The sequence below is a fragment of the Dreissena polymorpha genome, chromosome 5 (genome assembly GCF_020536995.1).
Source record: "Dreissena polymorpha isolate Duluth1 chromosome 5, UMN_Dpol_1.0, whole genome shotgun sequence".
In the NCBI taxonomy this organism is placed as follows: domain Eukaryota; kingdom Metazoa; phylum Mollusca; class Bivalvia; order Myida; family Dreissenidae; genus Dreissena; species Dreissena polymorpha.
The window spans coordinates 28,972,199-28,998,455 of NC_068359.1; the positions used below are offsets into that span (position 1 = coordinate 28,972,199).

General features: G+C 37.4%; 1 protein-coding gene across 4 annotated transcripts; it reads left to right on the plus strand.

Annotated features, from left to right (window-relative positions):
* On the plus strand, nucleotides 1-25,650 carry LOC127882053 (DNA/RNA-binding protein KIN17-like). Of its 4 annotated transcripts, none has more exons than XM_052430452.1 (11): nucleotides 1-132; nucleotides 2,953-3,107; nucleotides 5,962-6,056; nucleotides 6,812-6,978; nucleotides 7,741-7,827; nucleotides 10,909-11,055; nucleotides 11,467-11,509; nucleotides 12,448-12,697; nucleotides 13,390-13,489; nucleotides 21,353-21,453; nucleotides 22,386-25,650. In XM_052430452.1, exons 2-11 carry the CDS (start codon nucleotides 2,988-2,990, stop codon nucleotides 22,455-22,457), a joined length of 1,182 nt encoding a protein of 393 aa, XP_052286412.1. In that variant the 5' UTR covers nucleotides 1-132; nucleotides 2,953-2,987; the 3' UTR covers nucleotides 22,458-25,650. The 4 variants fall into 4 exon arrangements, with proteins under 4 accessions (XP_052286412.1, XP_052286411.1, XP_052286413.1 ...); XM_052430451.1 differs by having other exon boundaries at nucleotides 26-151; XM_052430453.1 differs by having other exon boundaries at nucleotides 38-157.
* Nucleotides 25,651-26,257: the final 607 nt, after the last annotated feature.

A 26,257-nucleotide genomic window follows, 5' to 3' on the forward strand; every position in this document is an offset into this window, starting at 1 on the left:
CGCCTATTAAGTGCTATTTTCACGACTTTTAATTTAAATAGCGTTTTCGGATAGTTCTAAAGAAGAAAAGTTATAAACACAGAGACGTAGATCAACGGCTCTGGCAAACAAAAGCATACACAGATTTGAATAGTATACATGATATTTTAGCGTAACTGTAAGATCACTTATGAATACTTGCGAACAAAATAGGATTGATGCAAAAGTATGAATCGTTATGTTTAAATATCCGAAATGTTAGCATGTTTTCAAAATGTCAGTTGATTTCGAAAATTATATTTTTTCTGCTCTTTCGAACGTCTTCATGTGCAGATAAGCAGACTGTCTTTTGACCATTTTTGTACTGAAAGCAAAAAAGGAATATGACAGTTTAAATGCTGATCCACAACATTGCAAACCATTATTTCAAAATGGCAAATATATGATATATTGTCTGTGGTTCCATTTGTATCTAATTATTTTAAATAAATCTCATCTTGTTTTATCTGGATTTGTTCTCCTCCATCACATTAACACTATGCATTTAGATATGCTGTTCAGATCTAAAAAATTTCTGTTAGAATAGAACAACCTTGTAAGTCATTGCTCTAATTACAAAAAAACGATAAAAAATATTTATTTGTGAATGATTATAATTGTATCGGGGTGTGCTTATGCTGCAACAGTGCTCAAGCTAGGCTAGAATAAAAGGTTGCAGCACCTCAACGTCTCACCCTACCCCCTCCAAACCCCACCATGCCCTTTTTATATGATCACATGATTTGTTTGAAGCTTCAAAGTATTCATTAAAATTGTACAGTGAAACTTATTTTCATTATTTATAGAAACAATGTTTTAAATGATTGACAATACTTTTGCAAGCTTTTTTCTAAAAAAATATGTTGAATTATATAAACATTTAACTTGCATATCAGCTTTTTATTCAATAATTGATTGCAATTGTTTTCTGGGTTGAAACAGCTGGTTTCTTGGCAGGACTTCTCTTTTTAGCTCGGCGTATTTGGAGAAAACCCGAGGTATTGTCATAGTCAGCTCATCATGTCCTCCGCTATCCGTGTCGTGCTAAAACCTTAACATTTTGTTAAGGTTTTGAACATTGGCTCTAAAATCAAATTGCTTCCACCTACAACTTTGAAACTATACCTATAATATACTGCCAAGCGCCCTTTAGAGCATTATAGGCAGAGGGACATTATCGAGCCCATTTCCTGGGAAGAACCAGTACTTGGTGTCTTTGGAGGAGATAATGAGAACGCTCCCCGAGTAGGGAGCGAACCCAAGAACTCCCGATCGCAAAGCGGACACCTCATCCACTACACCACTGCAATCTTAACTTCATATGTAGATGCTCCTTGATGAGTTCTACACGCCACACCCATTTTTTGGTCACTAGGTCAAAGATCAAGGTCACTGTGGCCTTTAATTTATTCAAAACTGCACCCGTAGCCGAGCATGGCACTGGTTATGCGGTGCTCTTGTTAGAAATTGTTTTGCTTTGGAAACAAGAGATGTGTTCGTCAGAAACACAATGCCCCCTATTGCGCCGCTTTGAAATTTTTTTTTTTGACCTTTGACCATGAAGGATGACCTTGACCTTGAACTTCCACCACTCAAAATGTGCAGCTTCATGAGAACGCCACTTTGATTTTTTTTCTTTGTTTACCTTTGACCTTGAAGGATAACCTTGACCTTTAACTTCCACCACTCACAATGTGCAGCTTCATGAGAACGCCGCTTTGATTTTATTTTTTTTACCCTTGACCTTGAAGGATGACCATGACCTTGAACTTCCACCACTCAAAATGTGCAGCTTCATGAGATACACATGCATGCCAAATATCAAGTTGCTATCTTCAATATTGAAAAAGTTATGGCCAATGTTAAAGTTTTTTGACGGACAGACGCCATATATTAGACATTTGACCTTGAAGGATGACCTTCACCTTTCACCACTCAAAATGTTCAGCTCCATGAGATACACATGCATGCCAAATATCAAGTTGCTATCTTCAATACTGAAAAAGTTATGGCCAATGTTGAAGTGTTTGGACGGACGGACAGACGCCATATATTAGACGTTTGACCTTGAAGGATGACCTTGCCCTTCACTTTTCACCACTCAAAATGTGCAGCTCCGTGAGATGCATATGCATGCCAAATATCAAGTTGCTATCTTCAATATTGAAAAAGTTATGGCCAATGTTAAAGTTTTCGGACGGACAGATGCCATAGATTTGACATTTGACCTTGAAAGATGACCTTGACCTTCACCTTTCACCACTCAAAATGTTCAGCTCCATGAGATACACATGCATGCCAAATATCAAGTTGCTATCTTCAATAGTGAAAAATGTATGGCAATGTTAAAGTTTTTGGACGGACGGACAGACGCCATATATTAGACATTTGACCTTGAAGGATGACCTTCACCTTTCACCACTCAAAATGTGCAGCTCCGTGAGATGCACATGCATGCCAAATATCAAGTTTCTATCTTCAATAATGCAAAAGTTATGGCCAACGTTAAAGTTTTTTTTTCGGACGGACGGACAGACTGACATACACACACTGACATACACACATACTGACATACACACATAGTGACTGACAGACAGTTCAACTGCTATATGCCACCCTACTGGCAACATAAAAAAGTGTACACTTGGAAACAGTATAAGTATATATACAGTACATGTATAACATCAACCACTCAAATCCCTTGAAACTATGCCATGGCTGATTTTGAAATATTTGTTGGGTCTGTTATCCCTCAATTTTATCTGTAATGGATTCCAAAACCTTGGAGTATGAGAAAAGGGTCAGGACTGTGTTGCCAGAACCAAACCATAACTTTAGGTCTATAGTGATTGAATGGATGTGCTTGTTAACTGAATCGTATCTGTTACACTTTTAATACGTTACTGGACATTTAATGAATTGTATCTGTTGCAGTTTAGTTTTAATACGTCACTGGAAATTTTGCCATCATGGGGAAAGAGAAAGCTGGCTTTTTAACTCCTAAAGCCATTGCAAATCGCATCAAAGCCAAGGGTTTGCAGAAACTGAGGTGGTATTGTCAGATGTGTCAGAAACAGTGTCGAGATGAGGTAAGAGTCATGTCAGTAAGGTTGTGGTACACAGAATATATTATATACAGAGTTTACATCTTAAATTTATGATATATTTTTTGGCCCCCTTATGCCCCAAATAGGGTGGCATATAGCAGTTGAACTGTCCGTCAGTATGTCAGTCTGTCCGTCTGTCCGTCCGTCCGAAAAAAAACTTTAATGTTGGCCATAACTTTTTCACGATTGAAGATAGCAACTTGATATTTGGCATGCATGTGTATCTCATGAACGTGCACATTTTATGTTGTGGAAGTTCAAGGTGAAGGTCATCCTTCAAGGTCAAATAAAAATTATTATTTCAAAGCGGCGCAGTAGGGGGCGTTGTGTTTCTGACGAACACATCTCTTGTTTTAATTTTAAATTAGTATTTGAGCTAAGAATGTATCATAAATAAGCAAGACTGCATGCTTTTCATGATTCTTAACTTTTGATGTGTTGTAAGTGTGTACTGCCTTGATGTCAACTCGTTTTCTACAGTGTTTCAAATCGAATCAATTAATGAAACATTTACTTTAAATACATTAAAATTCATTCACAGCTTGTTTTTTTATTAGCGAGGCTGTTTTCGGAGAAAACCCCAGCTATTGTCATAGCCAGCTCGTCTACGTTCGCCGTAGGTGTCGTGCTAAAACCTTAACATTGGCTCTAAAATCAAAGTGCTTCCACCTACAACTTTGAAACTTCATATGTAGATGCACCTTGATGAGTTCTACACGCCACACCCATTTTTGGGTCACTAGGTCAAAGGTCAAGGTCACTGTGACCTCTAATGTCAAACTTTAACATAGGCTCTAAAATCAAAGTGCTTCCATCTACAACTTTGAAACTTCATATGTAGTTACACCTTGATGAGTTCTACATGCCACACCCATTTTTGGGTCACTAGGTCAAAGGTCAAGGTCACCGTGACCTCTAATATAACACTTTAACAAAAACCTTAACATTGCCTCTAAAATCAAAGTGCTTCCACCTACAACTTTGAAACTTCATATGTAGATGCACCTTGATGAGTTCTACACGCCACACACATTTTGGGTCACTAGGCCAATAGGTCAAGGTCACTGTGACCTCTAAAAAAAAATTAAAAAAATCTGACAAGCTTTCGCAGCCGAGCGTGGCTGCCGTTATGCGGTGCAATATGTTTGTCATATTGTGACTTCGATTTCGTACCAGGATATTTTTAAGACAATCATATTGTTACTTCTTATTCATACCATTCTTGATTTTAGAAAATAAAATCTTACTTTAAATTCATACCAGGATACATGTAGCTTTGAGAGAATCATATTGTTTCTAAAAATTTATAAGAGGATGGTTTTGAGACAATCATATTTTTTCTTAAAATTTATAAGAGGATTGTTTTTAGACAATCGTATTGTTACATTAAATTCTTACCCCACAAGAATGTAATCATATGAAAAATTAACCAAGAACCAAGAAGTTGTGTCAATTTGGTATTGGTTTGTGTTTGATATTGTATAAGAATGGATTAGTAATAGGGATATCTACTGGTACAGGTTTGTCCTACTTGATTGTTATAATCTTGCAAGGCTTAAAATATTTTGTCCTACTTGATTGTTATAATCTTGCAAGGCCTCACATATTTTGTCCTACTTGATTGTTATAATCTTGCAAGGCTTCACATATTTTGTCTTACTTGATTGTTATAATCTTGCAAGGCCTCACATATTTTGTCCCACAGGTGGTTAGCGTGTTGCTATGATATTAATTAGTGAAAACATCATTTTGAATGATAAATAATCATATTATAACGAAAAATTAACTTTTCTGAAAAAAAAAATCCACTATCAAATATATATATAACAAGGTATGCAACTCAAAATCACCCCAAAACGGGTAGCATCGCTTTGAACAGTCATATCTTCATCAATTGTGCAGCGATTTTCACGATCTAGGTCTTATTCAACGCAGAAATAAATTTCCTTTCTGGAAATGTATATGTCTTGCAATATTTTTACAAATGCTGGGTCAACTTTTAAGAAATAACACGATACACAACTCGCATGACCCAGTTTACAATGATCATGCAGTCTTTATGAATGAAAGCTCCAGTTGTAAAGACACACCTCCGCATTGGAACTAATGAAATCACTCGTGTGTTTAAAATGTCAGTTAGATGAAATGTATGTAAACAAAGGTTTCAAACCGCGCTGGACAGTTAGTCTTGATGCATAATGTAACAACAAGAACGATAATAATGTTTTTTCATACGTTTTATTGAATTATGGTATCGAGGTACATGAACTTTGTAGGGAAGATGCCCTTTACTCTGTGAAGATTTCAGTTTTAAAGTCTGCATGATCATTGTCAACTGGGTCATGCGAGTTGTGTATCGTGTTATTTCTTAAAAGTTGACCCAGCATTTGTAAAAATATTGCAAGACATATACATTTCCAGAAAGGAAATTCATTTCTGCGTTGAATAAGACCGAGATGGTGAAAATCGCTGCACAATTGATGAAGATATGGCTGTTCAAAGCGATGCACCCCGTTTTGGGGTGATTTTGAGTTGCATACCTTGTTATATATATATTTGATAGTGATTTTTTTTTTCATAAAATTTAATTTCTCGTTATAATATGATTATTTATCATTCAAAATGATGTTTCCACTAATTAATATCATAGCCACACGCTAACCACCTGTGTTTTGTTCTACTTGATTGTTATTATCTTGCAAGTCCTCACATATTTTGTCCTACTTGATTGTTATAATCTTGCAAAGCCTCACACATATTTTGTCGTTTATGAAGAACCAACAACCTTGAATGGGCTCCAAGCAAGTAAAATAGGTTCATCTGGTCAATCTTTCAGAATGGCTTCAAATGTCACATGATGTCGGAGTCCCATCAGAGGCAGCTGCTGCTTTTTGCAGAAAACCCGGATGAATACATTGACACATTTTCCAAGTAATTATTTAAAAATCTAATCTATGTTTTTTTTAATTCATAAGTTATTATACCCACACAAACGAAGTTTAGGGGGTATATAGGAGTGAGCTTGTCTGTCTGTCTGTCGGTTGGTCAGTTGGTCGGTCCGTATTACGTGTCCGCTCTATAATTCAAGTTGTTTTCATCTGATCTTCACCAAACTTGGTCAGATGTTGTATCTAGATGATGTCTAGATCAAGTTCGAAAATGGGTCATGCTGGGTCAAAAACTAGGTCACAGGGTCATTTAGTGCATTTTAAACATTGAGCATGGTGTCCGCTCTCTTATTCAAGTAGTTTTCATCCGATCTTCACCACACTTGGTCAGAAGTTTTATAGATGGTCTGTAGGTCAAGTTCGAACATGGGCCATGCCGGGTCAAAAACTGGTCACGGGGTCACTTAGTACATTTTAAACATTAAGCATGGTGTCCGCTGTTTTTTGTAAAGACAACATGCAAAATATTGTGTGTAAATGTGGCATGTGGGGGTATTTGTCACGTCTGTGACAAAGCTCTAGTTGTTATGGGCTTGGTTCTGTGTCTAATGTTTATGCTTTTTTTCACCTTCTCTGTTTTAATAGTATTTAGGATAGGCAAAGAAAATATTTTTAATGGAATAAACTCCAAAGACAACAAGTTGACACCAAAGAATTTGATGAAAAACTCAGTTGCAAGAAATATGAGCGTGTTGTGTAAACAATATCTAAGTAAGTGGTACAATCATATTAATTCAGGGACTTTCAAGACGGATATTTGGAACTGTTACGGCGCAGGTTCGGCACAAAGCGTGTGCACTGCAATGTCGTGTACCAGGAGTACATCTCCCAGAGGGATCACACCCACATGAACTCAACCCAGTGGGAGACACTTACGGACTTTGTCAAGTGGCTTGGACGGGAAGGTGAATTGGATTTCACTATAATATTTTGTCTTTTCAATTCCCAAATTATTTCATGATGTTGATGTTTCTGTTTTTGATGACCATGTGTTGCTGTTTTGTTGTGAATTATAGTTTAACATAGCAAACATGTTCAATAAATCTTGCATTTATTATAAAAGTAAATTAACCCTTTCCCTCTCAAAAGCAAAGTGAAAATGGCTATGTGCAAACAGCAAAAAACCAGAACAGCCAGCGAGTAACTCGCAGTTTGTTCAGGTTTTATGATGTTTGCTGCTCATCAGTATGTACGGGTTTGAGATGAAGCTTTAAAAACTTGAATCTAGTAAGAAAGGTCTTTAATTGACTTTAACTTTCTAAGGGACTACAAGTGCGTCAAACTACGTATCATAAGTGGTAAAGGGTTTACAATATATTAAAATGAGGCAAAATAAAATTTCTTGTAGCAAGAAAAATCAGGGAATTTTACATTGTAATTTCAGTGGATTATAATACCAGTAAGTTACTGTATTTAGAGTTTAACCCATTTATGCCTAGCGTCTAGAAAAAAGGCCTTGGCAAACAGCGTAGATCCAGATGAGACGCCACATGATGCGGCGTCTCATCAGGGTCTGCGCTGTTTGCTTTAAGGAATTTCTGTAAGAAATATTCTAAATAAAGAAATATAGATATACTAGACACCCTTAATTTTTGAAATAAATTGCTCCACTTTAGAAGGATGTGAGAGTACACTGGGCATAAATGGGTTAATGTGGGATGTTTCAGGTCACTGTGAGGTGGATGACACAGAGAAGGGCTGGTTTGTCAAGTACATTGACAGGGACCCTGAGACCATCAAGAAACAGGAGCAGTGTAGGCATTCTTATCTCAGACATGAATGTGCTGTTCAGGGGAACCACTGAACGAAAGTGTCCAAATATTTCTTTTATGCTTGTTAAAATATTTCTTCTTTTGTTTGCTTTTGCTTTGAAGTACTTCTTAGGCAGCAACTAATAAAGTACACATACAATTTGAAAAAATGAATAATTGCCAACTTAACGTCTTTGTCCTTGCCCCTTAGCATTAACAATGATCCTGGAGAATGGCATGACATTCTAGGGTCTTGATTTTTCCTCATTTCAGCTTATTTCTTCATTTTCAATATCACACTTATTTAACACACTTTTTGTCAGCAAAGAATGTGTGGATTGAACCACTTCCAACTTTCTCATGAGATTAAATTTAAACTTTACATACTAGTATTTCATCACCCCGTAAAGCGTGCTGATGTTTAAGACCTTTTCATCCCCAATCATCCAAACATGCCTGAGTTAAATGCCCTTGAACATAGCTCAGAAAGTGATGCTGGATGCTCATCATATATGTGACTAAGCTATTGTTGGTTCTGTGCATCATACCCCCACAAACGAAGTTAAGGGGGGTATATAGGAGTGAACTTGTCTGTCGGTCGGTCTGTCTGTCGGTCCGTATTAAGTGTCCGCTCAAGTAGTTTTCATGCGATCTTCACCAAACTTGGTCAGAAGTTGTATCTACATGATGTCTAGGCCAAGTTCAACATGGGCTTTGCCGGGTCAAAAACTAGGTCACGTGGTCACTTAGTGCGTTTTAAACATTCAGCATGTTGTCCGCTCTCTAATTCAAGTAGTTTTTATCCGATCTTCACCAAACTTAATCAGAAGTTGTATCTAGATGATCTTAAGGCCAAGTTCGAACATAGCCCTTGCCGGGTCAAAAACTAGGTCAAGGGGTCACTTAGTGCGTTTTTTAACATTCAGCATGGTGTCCTCTCTCTTATTGAAGTAGTTTTCATCCGATCTTCACCAAACTTGGTCAGAAGTTTTATCTAGATGATCTGAAGGCCAAGTTCGAACATGGGCCATGCCAGATCAAAAACTAGGTCACAGGGTCACTGAGTATGTTTTACACATTGAGCATAGTGTCCGCTCTCTATTTCAAGTAGTTTAAATCCGATCTTCACCACACTTGGTCAGAAGTTGTAACTAGATGATGTGTAGGACAAGTTCGAACATGGGCCATGCCGGGTCAAAAACTAGGTCAGGGGGTCACTTAGTGTGTTTTAAACCTCACCATGTTGTCCGCTCTCTAATTCAAGTAGTTTTTATCCAATCTTCACCAAAATTGGTCAGAAGTTGTATCTTGATAATGTCTAGGGAAAGTTTGAATATGGGTCATGCCGGGTCAAAAACAAGGTCACATGGTCACTTAGTGCGTTTTAAACATCACAATGTTGTCCGCTCTATAATTCAATTAGTTTTCATCCAATCCTCACCAAACTTGGTCACAAGTTTTATTTAAATGATCTCTAGGACAAGTTTGAACATGGGCCATTCCGGGCCTAAAACTAGGTCACTGGGTCACTAAGTGCATTTTTTAACATTCAGCATGGTGTCCGCTCTCTAATTCAAGTAGTTTACATCTGATCTTCACCAAACTTGGTCAGAAGTTTATTGAGATGATCATAAGGCCAAGTTAGAACATGGGCCTTTCTGGGTCAAAAACTAGGTCAAGGGGTCACTTAGTGCGTTTTAAAAATTGAGAATGGTGTCTGCTGTTTTTTGTGAAGACGACATGCAAAATATTATGTGTCAATGCGGCATGTGGGGGTATTCGTCAGGTCTGTGACAAAGCTCTAGTTTGTGTTGGTTATGGTAGAATTTTGATTAAAAAAAACAATGTGGGATCATAAAAATTATATTTATGAATTTTATATTGTTCCAAAAATCAAGCATTTTCTTATTTGCTGTTTTTTCATTCTTAAAGGGACTGTCAACCATGATGACGAAGAAAAGAAAAGTTGTAAAAAACCGTATTTTTTTACAATTATTAGTTTATATTGATTAAAATATCACCACTGGTATATTACATTACTTGAACAAAGTTGTTAAGTTTTCATATTTTCAGTATATTCGGTAATAAATTTTACTGGGTATGTCTACCAGGTAACTACCAGTTAACAATAAATAACGCCCGAAGATTGATTATCATCGTCACCTTGTAAACATAGGAATGCAAATTGTGAATGCGTAGTGAATTGTATATATTGTATATATAAAATGATCAATCTACTTGTGTTCTTTATAGTGTGTATATCGTTATGTCACCTATTTTCGCGATGTACTTTCGATTTCACATCGCGAAATTTTATTACCAAATATACTAAAAATATGAACTTTTTTCAAGTTATGTAATATACATGTCGTGATATTCTAATCAATATAAACTAATAATTGTAAAATAATACAGTATTTTACAACTTGTCTTTTCTTCGTCCTCGTGGTTGACAGTCCCTTTAAGATGCGCTATTTGGTATGTTTAGTTAAATATAAGTTTGTTATGCAAAGAAAATCTTAACCACAAGCTTAGCAATTTGTTCTGACAGGGTTTAATGCAGAGCAAATAAACATATATGTATTTGACAGTTAATTGGTATTTATTTATCCCATCATTTTCTCACCTATTTGTCGTAGTTAAAAAAAAAAAAATTTAATTAAAGGAGGAAAAACCAAGAGAAACAACAAAAACAAGAAAACACATCTAATGACGTTTTAAAAATGACAAAATGAAGTTATAATCCAATTCGTTGTTGCTGTTTTAAACAAAGTAGAAATACAGATTTGTTGTTATACTGGAGTGTTAATACAGGTTGATGGATTAAAATGAAAAAAACGCCCTTAACTCTTTCAGTGCTGGAACCGAAGTTTGAAGGCCTTTGCAAACAGTTTGGATCTAGATGAGACGCCACAAAACGCAAAACGTTGCGTCTCATCAGGATCCAAACTGTTTGCTATTCTGATAGTATTCTTTGAAAAAAAATCGAAAAAAATGCTAATTTTAGAAATTCAGCAGACAATATTTTAGCAGACAACAAATTTCCCAGCATGCAAAGGTTTAATAACTCCAAACGGATTTCAGTGAAGGCCAAGGAGCGTATGGACATGGATGACAACGAGAGGGCGGCCCGGATGATACAGGAGCAGGTGGAGCGGGGAATGAAGGCAGAGAGGAACGCACACGAGGCCGAGTACACGGAACTGAAACGGGACAACGAGGAGGAGAAAGGTGGGACCAGGCTGCGGGGGATGGAGGGAATAAAAATGAGCCTTGCTCTGGGAAAGTGGGGCTTAATGCAAGTGTCGTCACAGATTAGCCTTTGCAGTCTGCACAGGCTCATCTGGGAGGACACTTTCTACCTTAACTGGATTTTTGCTATGAAGTGACTTACTTTAAACAGAAAAATAGCATAAAAGCGTTGTCCTTGTTTGTGTTTAAATATATATTGATATATCTTATAATTATAATGTTATCATTTTATTATTTGACTAAATAAGAGCAACAACTTATTAACACCTTATTGATGCTAAACCATTAATTGTAAGATAGACATTTAATTTGGTGTCCCTCATTGATCAAATAGAAATGGTACTGAGATTTAAGTTTAATTATTACTTGGATGTTTATTTCTGTTTTCAGTGACAATATGCCTTGGGACTTCAAAGAAAACAGAATTACCAAAGTAAGTTATTATTTTATTTAAATTGAATCAATGATAAATTATATATAATTAAATGTACATGTATCTGTAAAATTTATACATTAAAAAAACATGTTATTATTTGGTTTACTTTGAAATGTCTTTTAATACGGTAATAAATCATGAGGTATTGCTATATGCTGACGCTGTACCAAGATATACAAAGTCAAGGCATTCATTAGTTTTCTTGTAAAGAATGTTCATACAGAAAATGTATAACATTTATTATAAACTTTAAATGGAATAATTTGAAACAATATAAAAAATAGGCAATACAAGATATGATGTGTAAAATGTGTAATAGAAGGGTTTGACAATAATACTGGATAGCGGTAGCTCATGGCTTGTTCAGTAGTTGGTCATCAAAAAATACCACTTGCCTACTTGATTGTAGGTTTGAGTTTTTAGCTCACCTTAGTATGTAATGCTCCAAGTGAGCTATTGTGATCATCCTTGGTTGTGGGATATGCTGCAACTTTCTCTCAAGAGGCAACCTGTTTTACCCAATCTTGATGAAACATGGTCAGAACGTTTATCTCAAGAATAGTTCAAGTCTGGGTCACATGCATCCAAAAACTAGGTCAACAAGTCAAATCTTAAAAAAATCTAGATTAAAAAAACAACAAAAAACTCATTATTACAACTCTGCAGGCCACACTTACATCTCAATCTTGATGAAACTGTGCAGTCTGCACAGGCTAATCTGAGACAACACTTTAATACGCACATGCGTTAAGCCCTGTTTTCCCAGAACAAGGCTCATTTACTGCTTTTATTCACCACATAGCATGACAAACTAGCTGCTTTTATTCACCAAATAGCATGACAAACAAGCTGCTTTTATTCACCAAATAGCATGACAAACAAGCTGCTTTTATTCACCACATAGCATGACAAACAAGCTGCTTTACTATCCATAGGCCTGTTCCAGTGGAAAATGTCTTCAAAGGGCCATCTGGGAAAGAAGACAATAGTCAAGGCCAGAAAGACTCGAAAAAACTCTCAACGGGTGATAAGCGTAAATCAGCCTTGGATGAAATAATGGAGCACGAGGAGAAAATGAAGGAAAAGAAGAACAGAAAAGACTATTGGTTACATGAGGGAATTGTTGTGAAAGTGATCTCAAAAAAGCTTGGTGATAAATATTATAAAAAGAAAGGATATGTCAAAGTAAGTTGTTTAGTGTTTTACAAAAATTTATTGATAACAGGTTATAAAAGTCTAGAAAGAGTTTTTAAGACAAATTGTTGTTGTTATGTTGCTGGAAAATTGATTCTTACGTGAAATAACTTGTTACGATTTGAACTATATTGTACAGATTCAGAAATAATTTGGGTAGTAAACATACAATTAAATTACATATTTATTTTTACAATCTCAGTTTCTCTGCTTGTAGTACCTCTCATTTTTTTCGATGAAAAAGTGTTTTTAAAGTTTATTGATTAAATGAGTTTATGATTTTATCAATTTCAAAACAGAGATACTGAGGTTGATTATGATGGTGATGTTATTATTATTAGCTCGGCTGTTTTCTGAGAAACCCGAGGTATTGTCATAGCCAGGTCGTCTTCCAGCGTTGTGCTAAAACCTTTACATTTTGTTAACCTTTTGAACATTGGCTCTTAAATCAAAGTGCTTCCACCTACAACTTTGAAACTTCATATGTAGATGCACCTTGATGAGTTCTACATGCCACACCCATTTTTGGGTCACTAAGTCAAAGGTCAAGGTCACTTTGACCTCTAAAAAAAAAAAATTCTGACAAGCTTTCATTTATTCAAAACTGCACCCGCAGCCGAGCGTTGGCACCCGTTATGTGGTGCTCTTGTATTATTGTAAAACAATAACTACATGTATTGCAGTCAGTGCAGGATGTTTATGGAGCCATTATCAAGATGATTGACAGTGGAGATAAAATCAAGGTGGATCAGTCACACGTGGAAACAGTCCTCCCTGCTACAGGTACCCCAGGAATGTTGTGCACGTAGATTGTTTCAAGAGCATACATGTGTCTTGTTCTGAGAAAACTGGGCTTAATGCATGTGCGTAAAGTGTCATCCCAGATTAGCCTGTGCAGTCTGCACAGACTAATCAGGGACGACACTTTCCGCTTAAACTAGATTTTCGGTAAAAAGTGACTTCCTTTAAACGAAAAATACCATTAAAGCGGAAAGTGTCATCCCTGATTAGCCTGTGCGGACTGCACAGGCTAATCTGGGATGACACTTTACGCACATGCATTATGACCAGTTTTCTCAGAACAAGACACAAATGGAATTGCTTTAAGTTTGACCAAATGGCGTAATTGAAGAGGCTGATGATACACTTGAAACAATAGATTGCCCAAGAATTACTTTAATTATTAAAACTCCTTCTCTTTCATTTTCCAAGGTTCACTAGATGATTTATGAACAATGGGAATATTGTTTTCTCTTGGCTGTGTAAGGAAAACATTTAATGCATAAAAAGTTTTTTATGTGGTATTGGTAAAAACATTGAGTTGTATAATAATTAATAAACTTTGTTTTTCTGCCATATTTTAATAATTGATACAGTCTGTATTTTGTTATAAAAAGGCATTTTAATGTCATAAATACTGACCTGTTATCGTATGCTTATACTTTCCAAGGGGAAATAACTCATCCGGAATTTTAACTGGGAATCCGCCACCTCAATACCGCAACACAGGCCAGGTTAAACATAGTGCAATGCAACCTAGCCAAAAATCGGTAACCAACCCTCTATATTCTTTCCGGATCAACCAGGTGTATACGTGTCTTTTACGGCTCTGAATTAAAATATTGTTTTTCACTTGGTTGATTGGGGTTTTGAATAGATAAATTGTGTTATTTATCTTTTTATTTCTCATTCGGATTAATTTGTGTGGATTTAATGGATTTTGTTTCATTTGTAAAAGGTAAGCCATGCTTGTTTTTATCGAACAATGGTTTATTTCTACCATGCTGGGTGTTTTCAGGCGCGAACGACCACGTGCAAAACGTGCTCTTCTAATACATTGCTAGAACGTGCAAAGCATGTTCTTCTAATGTGTTACGAGATCGTGCAAAGCGTGTTCTTCTATTGACAGATTGTTTATCATTTGCCATTGTGTGCAATAATGATTGTAACGTTCCGTATGACAATCTAATTGATCGTCATTTTATTTTTCATCTGTTTTGAATTAAACTTTTGTTTAATTTATGATCTACGGCAGTATTATTATAATTTTCATTATGGTCAAATAATGATTTTATGTGCCGTATGATAATCTGGTCTGTGACCAGTTTATGGTTGAATATGCTTTGCTCTTGTTTTTCATATATTCGACTACATGATGGTCGCAGAAACAAGAGTGGATAAATACCCGGTGACTTCGCAGATCATGGATGATAGTTGCAGTATCAGTCACCGGGTATCGGGCACGATCGCGACCGTACTATGCTAAGTCTCTTAGACAGTCGGTCAACATCAGACCATATGGCGACACCCGTCAGCCGGTCTTTGCCCGATGGCATTGGTCAAGGACATCGACCAATGCCGGACCATTTGGCATCCGCCATACGGTCATTATCCGGTGACAACACTGGTCATGATATGACCGGTACGTCACCGGGGACGTTGATCACGGACCATTGATCGACGTCTGACCGGCCGGTCCGGTCACCGGTCATGTCACCGGTCCGGTCCGGTCATTGATCACCGGTCCGGTCACCGGTCCGGTCCGGTCACCGGTCATGTCACCGGTCCGGTCACCGGTCATGTCACCGGTCCGGTCCGGTCACCGGTCATGTCACCGGTCCGGTCCGGTCACCGGTCCGGTCATTGATCACCGGTCCGGTCCGGTCACCGGTCCGGTCCGGTCACCGGTCATGTCACCGGTCCGGTCACCGGTCCGGAGGTCACCGGTCATGTCACCGGTCCGGTCACCGGTCCGGTCCGGTCATTGATCACCGGTCCGGTCACCGGTCCGGTCATGTCACCGGTCCGGTCACCGGTCATGTCACCGGTCCGGTCCGGTCACCGGTCATGTCACCGGTCCGGTCATGTCACCGGTCCGGTCATGTCACCGGTCCGGTCCGGTCATTGATCACCGCTCCGGTCACCGGTCAACAGTCATCAGTTAGGCATGCCACCGATAACACCAGTCACCGGTCAAGAAGAAGAATCGGTCTTCTTCATTGAATTATTCTCCTATTCTTCGTTGAATACATTGTCTTCATCAAGGATTAGACATCGGACACGCTCTTCTTCGTCGAGCAGTTCTCATCGTCGCGGCTCTCGTAAGCGATCACGTCGTCACTCACGGAGACGTTATTCTAGAAGATCTCGGTCTCATCGCAGCCGATCCACATCTCGGCCGATCCAGATCTCGACATCGCAGGAAACGAGGACGTCGTCAACCTTCACGTAGACATCAGCGGACTGCATTGAGCACCACTGGATAGTTATCGAACATACCTCTCCTTCATTGAGCAGTTCTCGGCGTTGATACGCTCGTAAGCGATCATGTCAATGCTCACGGAGACAATATTGTAGAAGACAATATTTCCAGCGTAGCCGAACAATATTTCGGCATCGAAGTTATATGGATGTCGCCACTTCTCACGTAGGCGTTAATGAACCTACTGGTCATATCGACGTTCTCCATTTTATTCCTTTAGGAATATCATGTCTCCATTCCACGTGTGATGGTTCTTCTTATGGCATCCACACATGTTGCAGTCACCGAGCCGTAGTTGTATACGAACACTAGTTCGTTTAACATTCAGGCTTCGGGATAAGCTGTTCTTTTCTCCACTACGACTACAAGGACACTTATGCCTATTAATACTGATAATCTACCGTTGTTTTCCGGTTAACATTATCAGATGACTTCGTGGATGGTCATTCTTCTGCACCAGATATTTCCATTCTGACGCAGTTATATTATACCGGTCCCGATCACCGGACATCGGTCACCATTCATCGGTCATATCACCGATCACTGATCACCGGTCAAAATAAGTGATGTCTCATCGCCATCGGATTGGATTTTTTTGGCATGATCTTCTTTTCCGAGCAATGCTTGACATTGATAACAGACCATATGGATTCCACCATTTTTCGGTCTTTAACTGGTAACGTCACCGGTCATATTATGACTGGTCCGTTCACCGGGCTACAGTTACCGGTCATTGACCGGTCCGGTTCGGTCACCACTTACCAATTACCGGTATTCCACTGTGTTTTCATCGGTCAATTTTTAGTATCACGGGTATCGTCTACATTACATAGTTGTATACCCCGGCTATGATTGTATTGAATACTATATTTTATGGATTCAACAATCTACATGACTTTTTGTGTTTTTCAATACTGATGTTCTACTGGCGACGGTTACCAAATCATGCTATATCTGTTATTTGTACTTCTATCTTAACCGGCTACATGCAGACTACTGGTCTTGCAGATAGATCGGCTGAAGTGGGCTCGGAGACTAGCAATGAGGTCGAACATTACTATTTTATGTTCGAGACCCGAAGGATGAATTGTTTTAACCGCTTTTACCTGTCGGCTACAGAATTTGCAGTCAGTGTCACGGAACAGTTGGGACACATTAATGACGCTAGCAGGATTAGCAAGACGACATTTGTATCGACTTCTGCTTTTCTATTGCTCCTACGGCAGTGCATATTTTCAAGCTACTGGAATCAACAAGAGTTCTGATACATAGGATTGCCTATCAGATTGACCGCATAGCGGCTACAGTCTTGTAGATGGCTTAGGACCTATTGAACTCAGATCTTAGATCCTAGGATCTGGAGGGACCTCATCTTAAAGTTATTCTTCTATTTCACTTCTGGCCATAACAGGCCGTCTTCCTATAACTGGTCGTATTCCTTTCGGAATTCGTCCCGGTTAGAAGTCTTGAAGTAAATGGATTAATCAAGTCAGAATTTAAGACTTCCATGCATTCTACCGGCAAGCGTGGACCCGCTTAAGGTTACCCCTAGGGTTTTCACCTTTTTCTGCCATCACACCTCCGATTCCGGAGGTACCACTATCAATCATTTTTCCGTACTTCGCAAATCGATGACTTCGCGACCTGTATTATCCAGGATTTTAAAGGCGCCTGTTATTGGTTCAAGAAGAGGCTATATTCTGTAGATAGGTCATAAACTTATAAGTGTTAAACACTGTCCTATTGTACCAATTTTCAAGTGTGTTTGGAGTGGGAAAGTTTGGCTTGCCGTGGTTTCTTTGCCCACCCATCCTTGACAAATGGTTCCGGTCACCGGTCGGTATTTACCGGTCCGGTCACCGGTCCTTCTGCTGAGACGTCTTTTCTTACGTCCGTTTCAGCTTTATTTTTAAGATAATTGTTTTAATCTCGGGATTATTTAATGACACAGATTTCCATCTTTTTGTCATTATTTACCACTATTCAGTGGTGTCTAGACTAGAAGATTATCTTGGCAAGAATATAGTTTATTCTACCACAACCTTCCTTACATCTTATACAGATGTGAGCAGTGAAGGTTATGGACGATCACATAGAACAAAGTATCTTGATTTTCTCAATTATGTGGTATCCAAACGAATATCACCTGCACATCTAAATCTTGAAAAGCGAAAATTCTTTATAGCTGTTTTTCATTTACAACACATTTTCACGATTCCTTTGTGATGGTTTCAACTATCACACATCGGTCGTGGTTTACTTACAGACACGGAGGTGATCATATTGTCACTCCTTGTAACTGGAAATCAGGAACTTATTCGTTCTTTGCAAGAACAACAAATTTTCTCTATCGTCTTTCTCATACCAGTTCGTCTCAACGCCCTGTTGGACGTTTTGTCCTGCAGTTCTTTCTTTCGAATTATTTTTCCGTTGGGTTCAATAATGTAATTGCGCATGCGCGGCAGTGAAGTTGCAGACGAGTTGCATGGTGAACATAGTACATCAAAGAATGTTGTTTATCATCAAACGCTAGTTATTAGCGTTATGCGATCGTATATCGCAGTGTATACCGGTATGCTGAACAACGTCAATAATGCAGTTCACAGAAATCGATCCAGCTGGGTGTGCGATTGTTATACATTCGTCCATTGACATAAACTGGAATATCTTGCCTTCTTGGTGAGTTTTTGCAATAACTGAGTTTTTGCCATAATTTTATGAAATATACTTAATGAACCATGGGATTATGGTTCTACGACCTTTTAAGTCTCCTGTACAATTATTTTCAGGAAACTTCTTCACAGGTCAAATATCATATCTCACTGAGACATATTTTTACTGATCCAAACATGTGCCACTACATGTCTGGCCATTAATAACTTTTAGTTATCTCTACAGAAGAACGTTTTTCTGTTAGAGTTTCAATCCTTGTTACTTGTGCAAGGATAATTCCATCAGAACTGTATAAAGGTTCTATGGAAATTCATTTTTTTTTTACTGGGTAATTGAGAGCATAGTTATTACCTTAATCACTCTGCTAGATACATAGAGGTTTTTCTCATCTTTTTCTTGATGATAAGAAATTTGTTCTTTTCTTCATCAAAGGATAGAGATTATGCTTTCGTATACCTTGTTTTGTGTAAGTCATCGCAACTCTGTGCTGTCTTACCTATTTTGGAACTGATCCAAACTATGGAACGTCAACACTATGTTTTTCGTTCCTTTACCTTCTTAAGCGGTTTTGACTTGTGTAACATGTTAGGATGCTTAATGAGCTCCCTATGAACCTTTTTCATCAGGCTTATTAACAGTTCCAATATAATCTTAAGACGGTTTTCCTTCTTATTATGGCTTTTACCATACGGAGAAGTGAAATTCATGCTTTTTCTGTTGAATACGACCAATTCCAGTTGGATCTATTGTCGTTTTCACTTTGTTGTGTCAGCCAGGATTCCTTGCTTAATATCAAATCCTCTATATGGCTTCTACCTTGAAGTTTCCAAGTTTTCTTAAACTGGTAGTCATGAAGATGAGGATAAACTTCTTTGGGCAATCAGGGCTTTGAAGTTCTATCTCAGCAGTGTTAGTCAGAAGTCCATTCGAGGTTCTCAAAGAAACTCTTCATTTCCCCAAAAAAGGGGGGGGGAGATGTGTCTGCGGCTTCTATTTCTCGGGGTTAGATCTCGACTAAGGAAAGTTAATCTTATCCTATCTAAGGATTCATTCCTTTTTAGGATCTGACCGCATGAATTAAGAGCTCTGTCTGTTTTGTGGGCATATATTAATCACACCCCACTTTTTGACGTGCTCTAAGCTGTTTACTGGAGGAATCCGACCACCTTGTCATCTTTTTATCTTCGTTTTCTGAAGTGCCAACAATACAATTTGTATTCGTTTGGGCTTGTTGTGGTTTCACTAACGGTAGTGTCTTCTTTACGACATAGACAAATTACTCTGTCCGAGAAGTCATAATTAATACCGTTTTAACGAAGATTACTTGATATCATTAGCTGATAACCCTGTTTATGGGTTCTACTGTGTTGGGAAAATATATACGAACCTTCCCACCGCAGCTGCAAAATCAGCATACGATAACAGGTCAGTATTTATGACATTAAAACAAATTTTTAAAATAAAGTTCATTTTGATTATTAAATACTTACCTGTTATCGGTAAGTCCCACCTCCCACCCCGCTATTCGATTAATATTTTTGTATATATATTGAAAGAATATTGAGGGTTGGTTACCGATTTTTGGCTAGGTTGCATTGCACTATGTTTAACCTGGCCTGTGTTGCGGTATTGAGGTGGCGGATTCCCAGTTAAAATTCCGGATGAGTTATTTCCCCTTGGAAAGTATAAGCATACGATAACAGGTAAGTATTTAATAATTAAAATGATTTTTAATTTTAAAAATTTGTTTTATTACACCATTTTATTCTATACAACAATTTATGAAATGTATTACTTTTTTACAGATATCAATACTTAGCTTTAGTTTAAACTTATTTATATCTCACACTTTCCTGGATATAACAATATTAACTTTGTTGGTGTTTTTTAAGAAAAATTAAGTGAGTCCTGTAACAAAAATTGATCTAAATTATTATTTAAAAAAATTTGCATCCCATTTACTTCACTATTGTTATGCCCCCAGTAGGGTGGCATATAGCAGTTGAACTGTCCGTCAGTCAGTCAGTCAGAATGTCAGTCTGTCCGTCCGTGCGAAAAAAACACTTTAATGTTTGCCATAACTTTTGCAATATTGAAGATAGCAACTTGATATTTGGCATGCATGTGTATCTCATGAAGCTGCACATTTTGAGTGGTGGAAGTTCAAGGTCAAGGTCATCCTGCAAGGTCAAATGTCAAAGCGGCACAGTAGGGGGCATTGTGTTTCTGAAGAACACATCTCTTGTTATGAACCAGAAATAGTAACATTATGTGAGCACATTTTCATGACTGTTTCCTCATTTAAAGCTTGCTTAAAGTCTCCAATTATAATGTATTTTGTGCATGTTTGATTGGTTTGTTTTTAAATCCTTTCCATGTTTTCCTTATTTTTATGTCCCCCACCGCTATAGTGGGGGACATATTGTTTTTGCCCTGTCTGTTGGTTTGTTTGTGTGTTTGTTCGTTTGTTTGCGCCAACTTTACCATTTGCAATAACTTTTGAAATATTGAAGATAGCAACTTGACATTTGTCATGCATGTGTATCTCATGGAGCTGCACATTTTGAGTGGTGAAAGGTCAAGGTCATCCTTCAAGGTCAAAGGTAAAATATATAGCTTCAAAGCGGCACAAAAGGGGACATATTGTTTATGACAAACACATACCTTGTCTCCCGTTTATTTTATTTTTTAAACATATCTATTTACTTTAGGAAAGTTGGTGCTTATTGTCAATGGGGCTTATCGTGGAGATACGGCCATGCTGGAAGAAATTAATGAAAAAAAGTTCAACTGCTCTGTCAAGTTAAGTTCTGTATGTATGACAAGCTTCTATTTCTTATATGTGTAATTACTTTGTTCATATATATGTGGTGAATATTGTAAGGCAAATCATATAACTTTTTTTGTCACCTACGTGTAAATGGTCCGTCCATTTGGCCCATCCTACTGTCTGAATGTCCGAATATGGATCCTGCCATCAATCAAAAAGTACTTAAGCTAGGTTAATGAAACATGGTATGTGGATAGAGTGGGGAAAGTGCACACTATTGTATTTTTCGGACAGACAAAAAACATGGTTGCTATGGTTACAAATGCTATGGTAACAGAAATAAGTAAAAACTAAGATCTGGTTGCTGCAATAACACAAACAGTAGTTATGCTAGGAATGGTGATAGAGGGCCATACGGGAATATGCACATTGTTTTGTCTTTCGGTGCGTCCATCCCAAAACTTTGTGTGGTTCAACTCTTCTGTAAATACTGATAGATCTTGCTCAAACTTTTACTGTTGAATGAACTTAATGTGTAGTTGCTTGCAAAACAGGCAATTGTTTGCTGCATTAAAGTTTGGCAGAATTATGACCCATGGTCTGTGTTCATGTACCTAAACTTGAGTTTTTAATTTCTCTTTAAATACTGGGTGGATCTTGCTCAAACTTTCACAGTTGAACTACCTTAATTTGTAGATGATATGTAGATGATTGTAAAGAAAGGAAACGTAGCTGTGACTAGGTTTTGATGAATTATTTTCCTTTGTTTGTCCACAATAGGATTTTAAGTCCAAACATTTTGTGTTTTCAATTGCTCTTCAACTATAGGGTGGATGTAGCTCAAACATTCCCATTTGAATGACCTTAATATGCAGATGATTGTATGAATTTTATTAACCTCATATGTGCCCATGCTTTTTGTCATCTTTTGATAACATGTATTTTATTAAGTTTTAACTGGTATTTATTTTCAGGGGCCACTCAATGGGAGGCTTGTTGAAAACCTTGCATATGAGGATGTGTCTAAACTCTACCAAGCATCATGACGAAGGTGGTGTCCCAGCAGAGAATAAAGTACCAATCTCTAGACTAGATGAGGGTCGACCTTGACCACGAGGTTATATCTTGTGTTTGGAGCTGGATTTCCATATCCATAGAAATGGGAAAGCCATGCTGCTTTGTGCAGTCTTTTGTTTCAACAGTAGGCAGTTTAGCTATTAATTTCAGTTATGACTGATTGCTGGACAGGAGGTTCAAGTTTAGGAGCATTAAAATACGAATGGACATCTTCTGGTTTAAATCCACATCTATATATATATATATATATATTATATAACAGCACATGAACTTGAAAAACATGATGTTATATACATAACAGCACATGAACTTGCAATATTGAAGATAGCAGCTTGATATTTGGCATGCATGTGTATCTCATGGAGCTGCACATTTTGGGTGGTGAGAGGTCAAGGTCATTCTTCAAGGTCAAAGGTCAAAAAACAAAATCCAAGGGAAGTGACAAGCTTTTAAGGGAGATAATTTCTATTTTTATATCATTTGGCAGGTACAGATCATTTTCACAAGGGAAATAATATTTTTTAAAGGGATATAATCACACAATTTTTTTTTAAATTCAAAGCGGCGCAGTAGGGGGCATTGCGTTTCTGAAAAACACATCTCTTGTTTGTTGTTGAGGTGGGATTACGTTTAAAACAGATAAAAATGTTATAGATTACATTTAACGATGTACTTCTTGTTAAGAAGTCTCATACTTCTGCATGGACTCTGGGACAAGATAACATGGGTGAGATGGAAAATAGTGTTGAAATCAATGAAACACCACTTGAAATGCATGTACTGTTAACAGAAATATGTAGGGAATATGTTTACCAGTAACAAAAATAAGTTGGAAATGCAAGCACGGGTAATAAGAATGGGAAACTTTCAAGTCAATGGTGTTGATGCTTTCTTTGTCAATTCATATCATTGGAAAATATTATTGTTTTTTGTTGTTTTAAATTAGACATTTTATATACTTTCAAAACAAACTTTTGATTACGCTTTTAATTGTAAACTGAATGCAAAAGAAAGAATTTTATTTCAATTACTATTTTGTTTTTGTTCAATTAAAGGGGCCTTTTCACAGATTTTGACATGTTTTGAAGTTTGTCATTAAATGCTTTATATTGATAAATGTATACATTGGATCTAAAAAGCTCCAGTAAAAAATAAAGAATAAAATTTAAAAAAAAAGAAAAAAAGGTTTCCGTTAGCAGGACTCGAACCACTGACCCCTGGAGTCCTGGAGTAAAAAGTCTACGCATTAGAGCAGGACTCGAACCACTGACCCCTGGAGTCCTGGAGTAAAAAGTCTACGCATTAGACCACTCGGCCATTTTCCTTATACAATAAGTGATGTATTTTATACTTCATATAAGGGATCCTTGTAGTTTTACAAAATTTAATGACAATAACAGAACTCTCCAAATTATTCAATCGTTTCGGGTTGCAACGCTTTATAATTTTCAGGTTTTTAAATCGTCAAAAGATGCATATAAAGGCTGTTTTAGAGCATGGTAAATGTTCAGTATTACGGTTTCCTCACAAATATCATAACTAAAACGAAAATTTTTCGAATATGAAACAACTTTTTTCAATTTTGTCAATTTACCAAAACGTGAAAAGGCCCCTTTAAGCTGGGTTCAAGAAGATCTGTTAAGATCATCAGTTAATGTATTGAAAGTTTCATTCATTAACAAAATATGTGATGGTTTATGATATTGATGAAGTTCAGAAAATACATCACACAAGTTGCCAGTCTATTGGTCTATTTATGCATTATTATACTAACCAGGTTTTCCGAAGGAAAAAACTGGTTATTAGATTGGCGAATGCGGGCGGGCTGGCTGGCGGGCAGGCGGAACAAACTTGTCCGCTCTCTTATTCAAATAGTTTTCATCCGATCTTTACTAAACTTGGTCAGAAGTTGTATCTAGACAATATCTAGGTCAAGTTCGAATATGGGTCATGCCGGGTTAAAATCTAGATCACGGGGTCACTTAGTGCGTTTTAAACATTGAGCATGATGTCCGCTCTCTAATTCAAATAGTTTTTATCCAATCTTTACGAAACTTGGTCAGATGTTGCATCTAGACAATATCTAGGTTAAGTTTGCATATTGGTCATGCCGGGTCAGAAACAAGGTCACGGGGTCGAAAAACAGATTGATTTTGAAACAAGGAGGGTAATTGTGATTAACAATTAGTAGCATTGCACATTTTGAGTTGCAGTTGTCTCCCTTTATCAGACTTTTTTATTGAAAACCTGGTTTTGTGACAATTTTGTCCCATGTTTTTGTATTTCTCCTGTATCAGGACCCTGAGGAGCTATTGTGATCACAATATGTTCAGTATCCGTCGTTGTATGGTTTTCATCGTCAACTTTTAGCTCTTACAACTCAAGAGGCCACATTTTTGTGCTACCTTAATGCAACCTGGTTAGATTTTTTTTGTTTAAAATATTGAAGCCAAGTTCTAATTCGTGTCATGTGTCAAAAACTAGGGCACCAGGTCAAATGTTAGAAAAACATTCTTACCACTCTAGAGATAAGAGGATTTTTTAGACAAAAGTGGAATGTTGGGGCATCCTTGTTCCTTTCTTGTTCATTTAGGTCCATCCCATTGTTCTCTTACTAAGTTTGAACGTTCTGTCAGGTCAAGTCTGGGTGGCAGGTGAACTTAGGTGAGCATTAAGGGACATCAGGGCCCTCTTGTCTTTGTAGAACGTCTGTTTTTAACATTGGTGATTAAATAATGTGTTTTGTCACTTTGCAGCATTAAGCGTTTATAGTTTTTGATTTGAGTCTAGCACTTTTCTGCATTTTATAATTGCATAAAAAGTATTTAAAAATGCAATTTGCAGTTAGCGACTAAAATATGCATCAGTTTACAATGACCTGTTTGTAATAACTGGCATATCGTCATTAGAAAAATGCTCAATTCTATTGGCACTCATTTTTTATGCAAAGTTATTTCAAGAAATGTAGGTCAAAAGCTGTCCGCATCAATGCTGAAAAACCAAAGCAAGAACATATTAATACAAACCGTCATACCCTGTTTTCATAGGGTAACCTGTGAAATTGTAGGTTTTCAGAAAGTGTAACATAGTTTTATTGGTGATGATGATATTTTGTATACATTGAAATTCATAAAATATTAATAAATAAAATTGTTAAAGCTGTCTCAAAAGTTTTGTTAGTCCTTAATGTTTTTTTTCGTGTTTTTTTGTTGTTTCTTTTTTTTAAACTTATAAATGTGTATAAAATTTGGCTGAGTTTGTCCAGTCTGTCTTAAACAGATAAATTGTGGTACAGGTTTTGCAACCCGGAGCTTTTTATCTCTCGCCATAGGCGGAGAGATATTGTTTTGGCGTTGTCCGTCCGTCTTTCTGTCCGTCCTTCAGTCCGTTCGGCACTTATGTGTCCGGAGCCATATCTTGGAAGTGCTGTGGCGGATTTCATTGAAACTTGGTATGAGTATATATATGGATAAGAGGATGATGCACGCCAAATGGCATTGTACACCATCTGTTAAAAACAGAGTTATGGCCCTTTGTATCTTGAAAAAATGCTTTTTAATATAAGCTTTGAGCTTTATCTCCATTTACACATGAGCCAGAGCCATGAAACTAGCCATAGTTGTTCTCAATCATCTGGGGGTGCTTCACATTCAACACCCATAATCCTAGGGGCTAAGGGCAAGGTCACACATTGAGGTCAAAGGTCACAAATTTGATGAATTATTCATTATTTAGTCATTCCTTTACTATGCATCAAGGGATTCTGTAA

Bases quoted from the DNA above. Each gene is read 5' to 3' on its own strand.
- LOC127882053 (XM_052430452.1), top strand. From the start codon at position 2,988: ATGGGGAAAGAGAAAGCTGGCTTTTTAACTCCTAAAGCCATTGCAAAT. The intron at 3,108-5,961 runs GTAAGAGTCATG...TCAATCTTTCAG, and splicing joins AGAAACAGTGTCGAGATGAG to AATGGCTTCAAATGTCACAT. The intron at 6,979-7,740 runs GTGAATTGGATT...GGGATGTTTCAG, and splicing joins CAAGTGGCTTGGACGGGAAG to GTCACTGTGAGGTGGATGAC.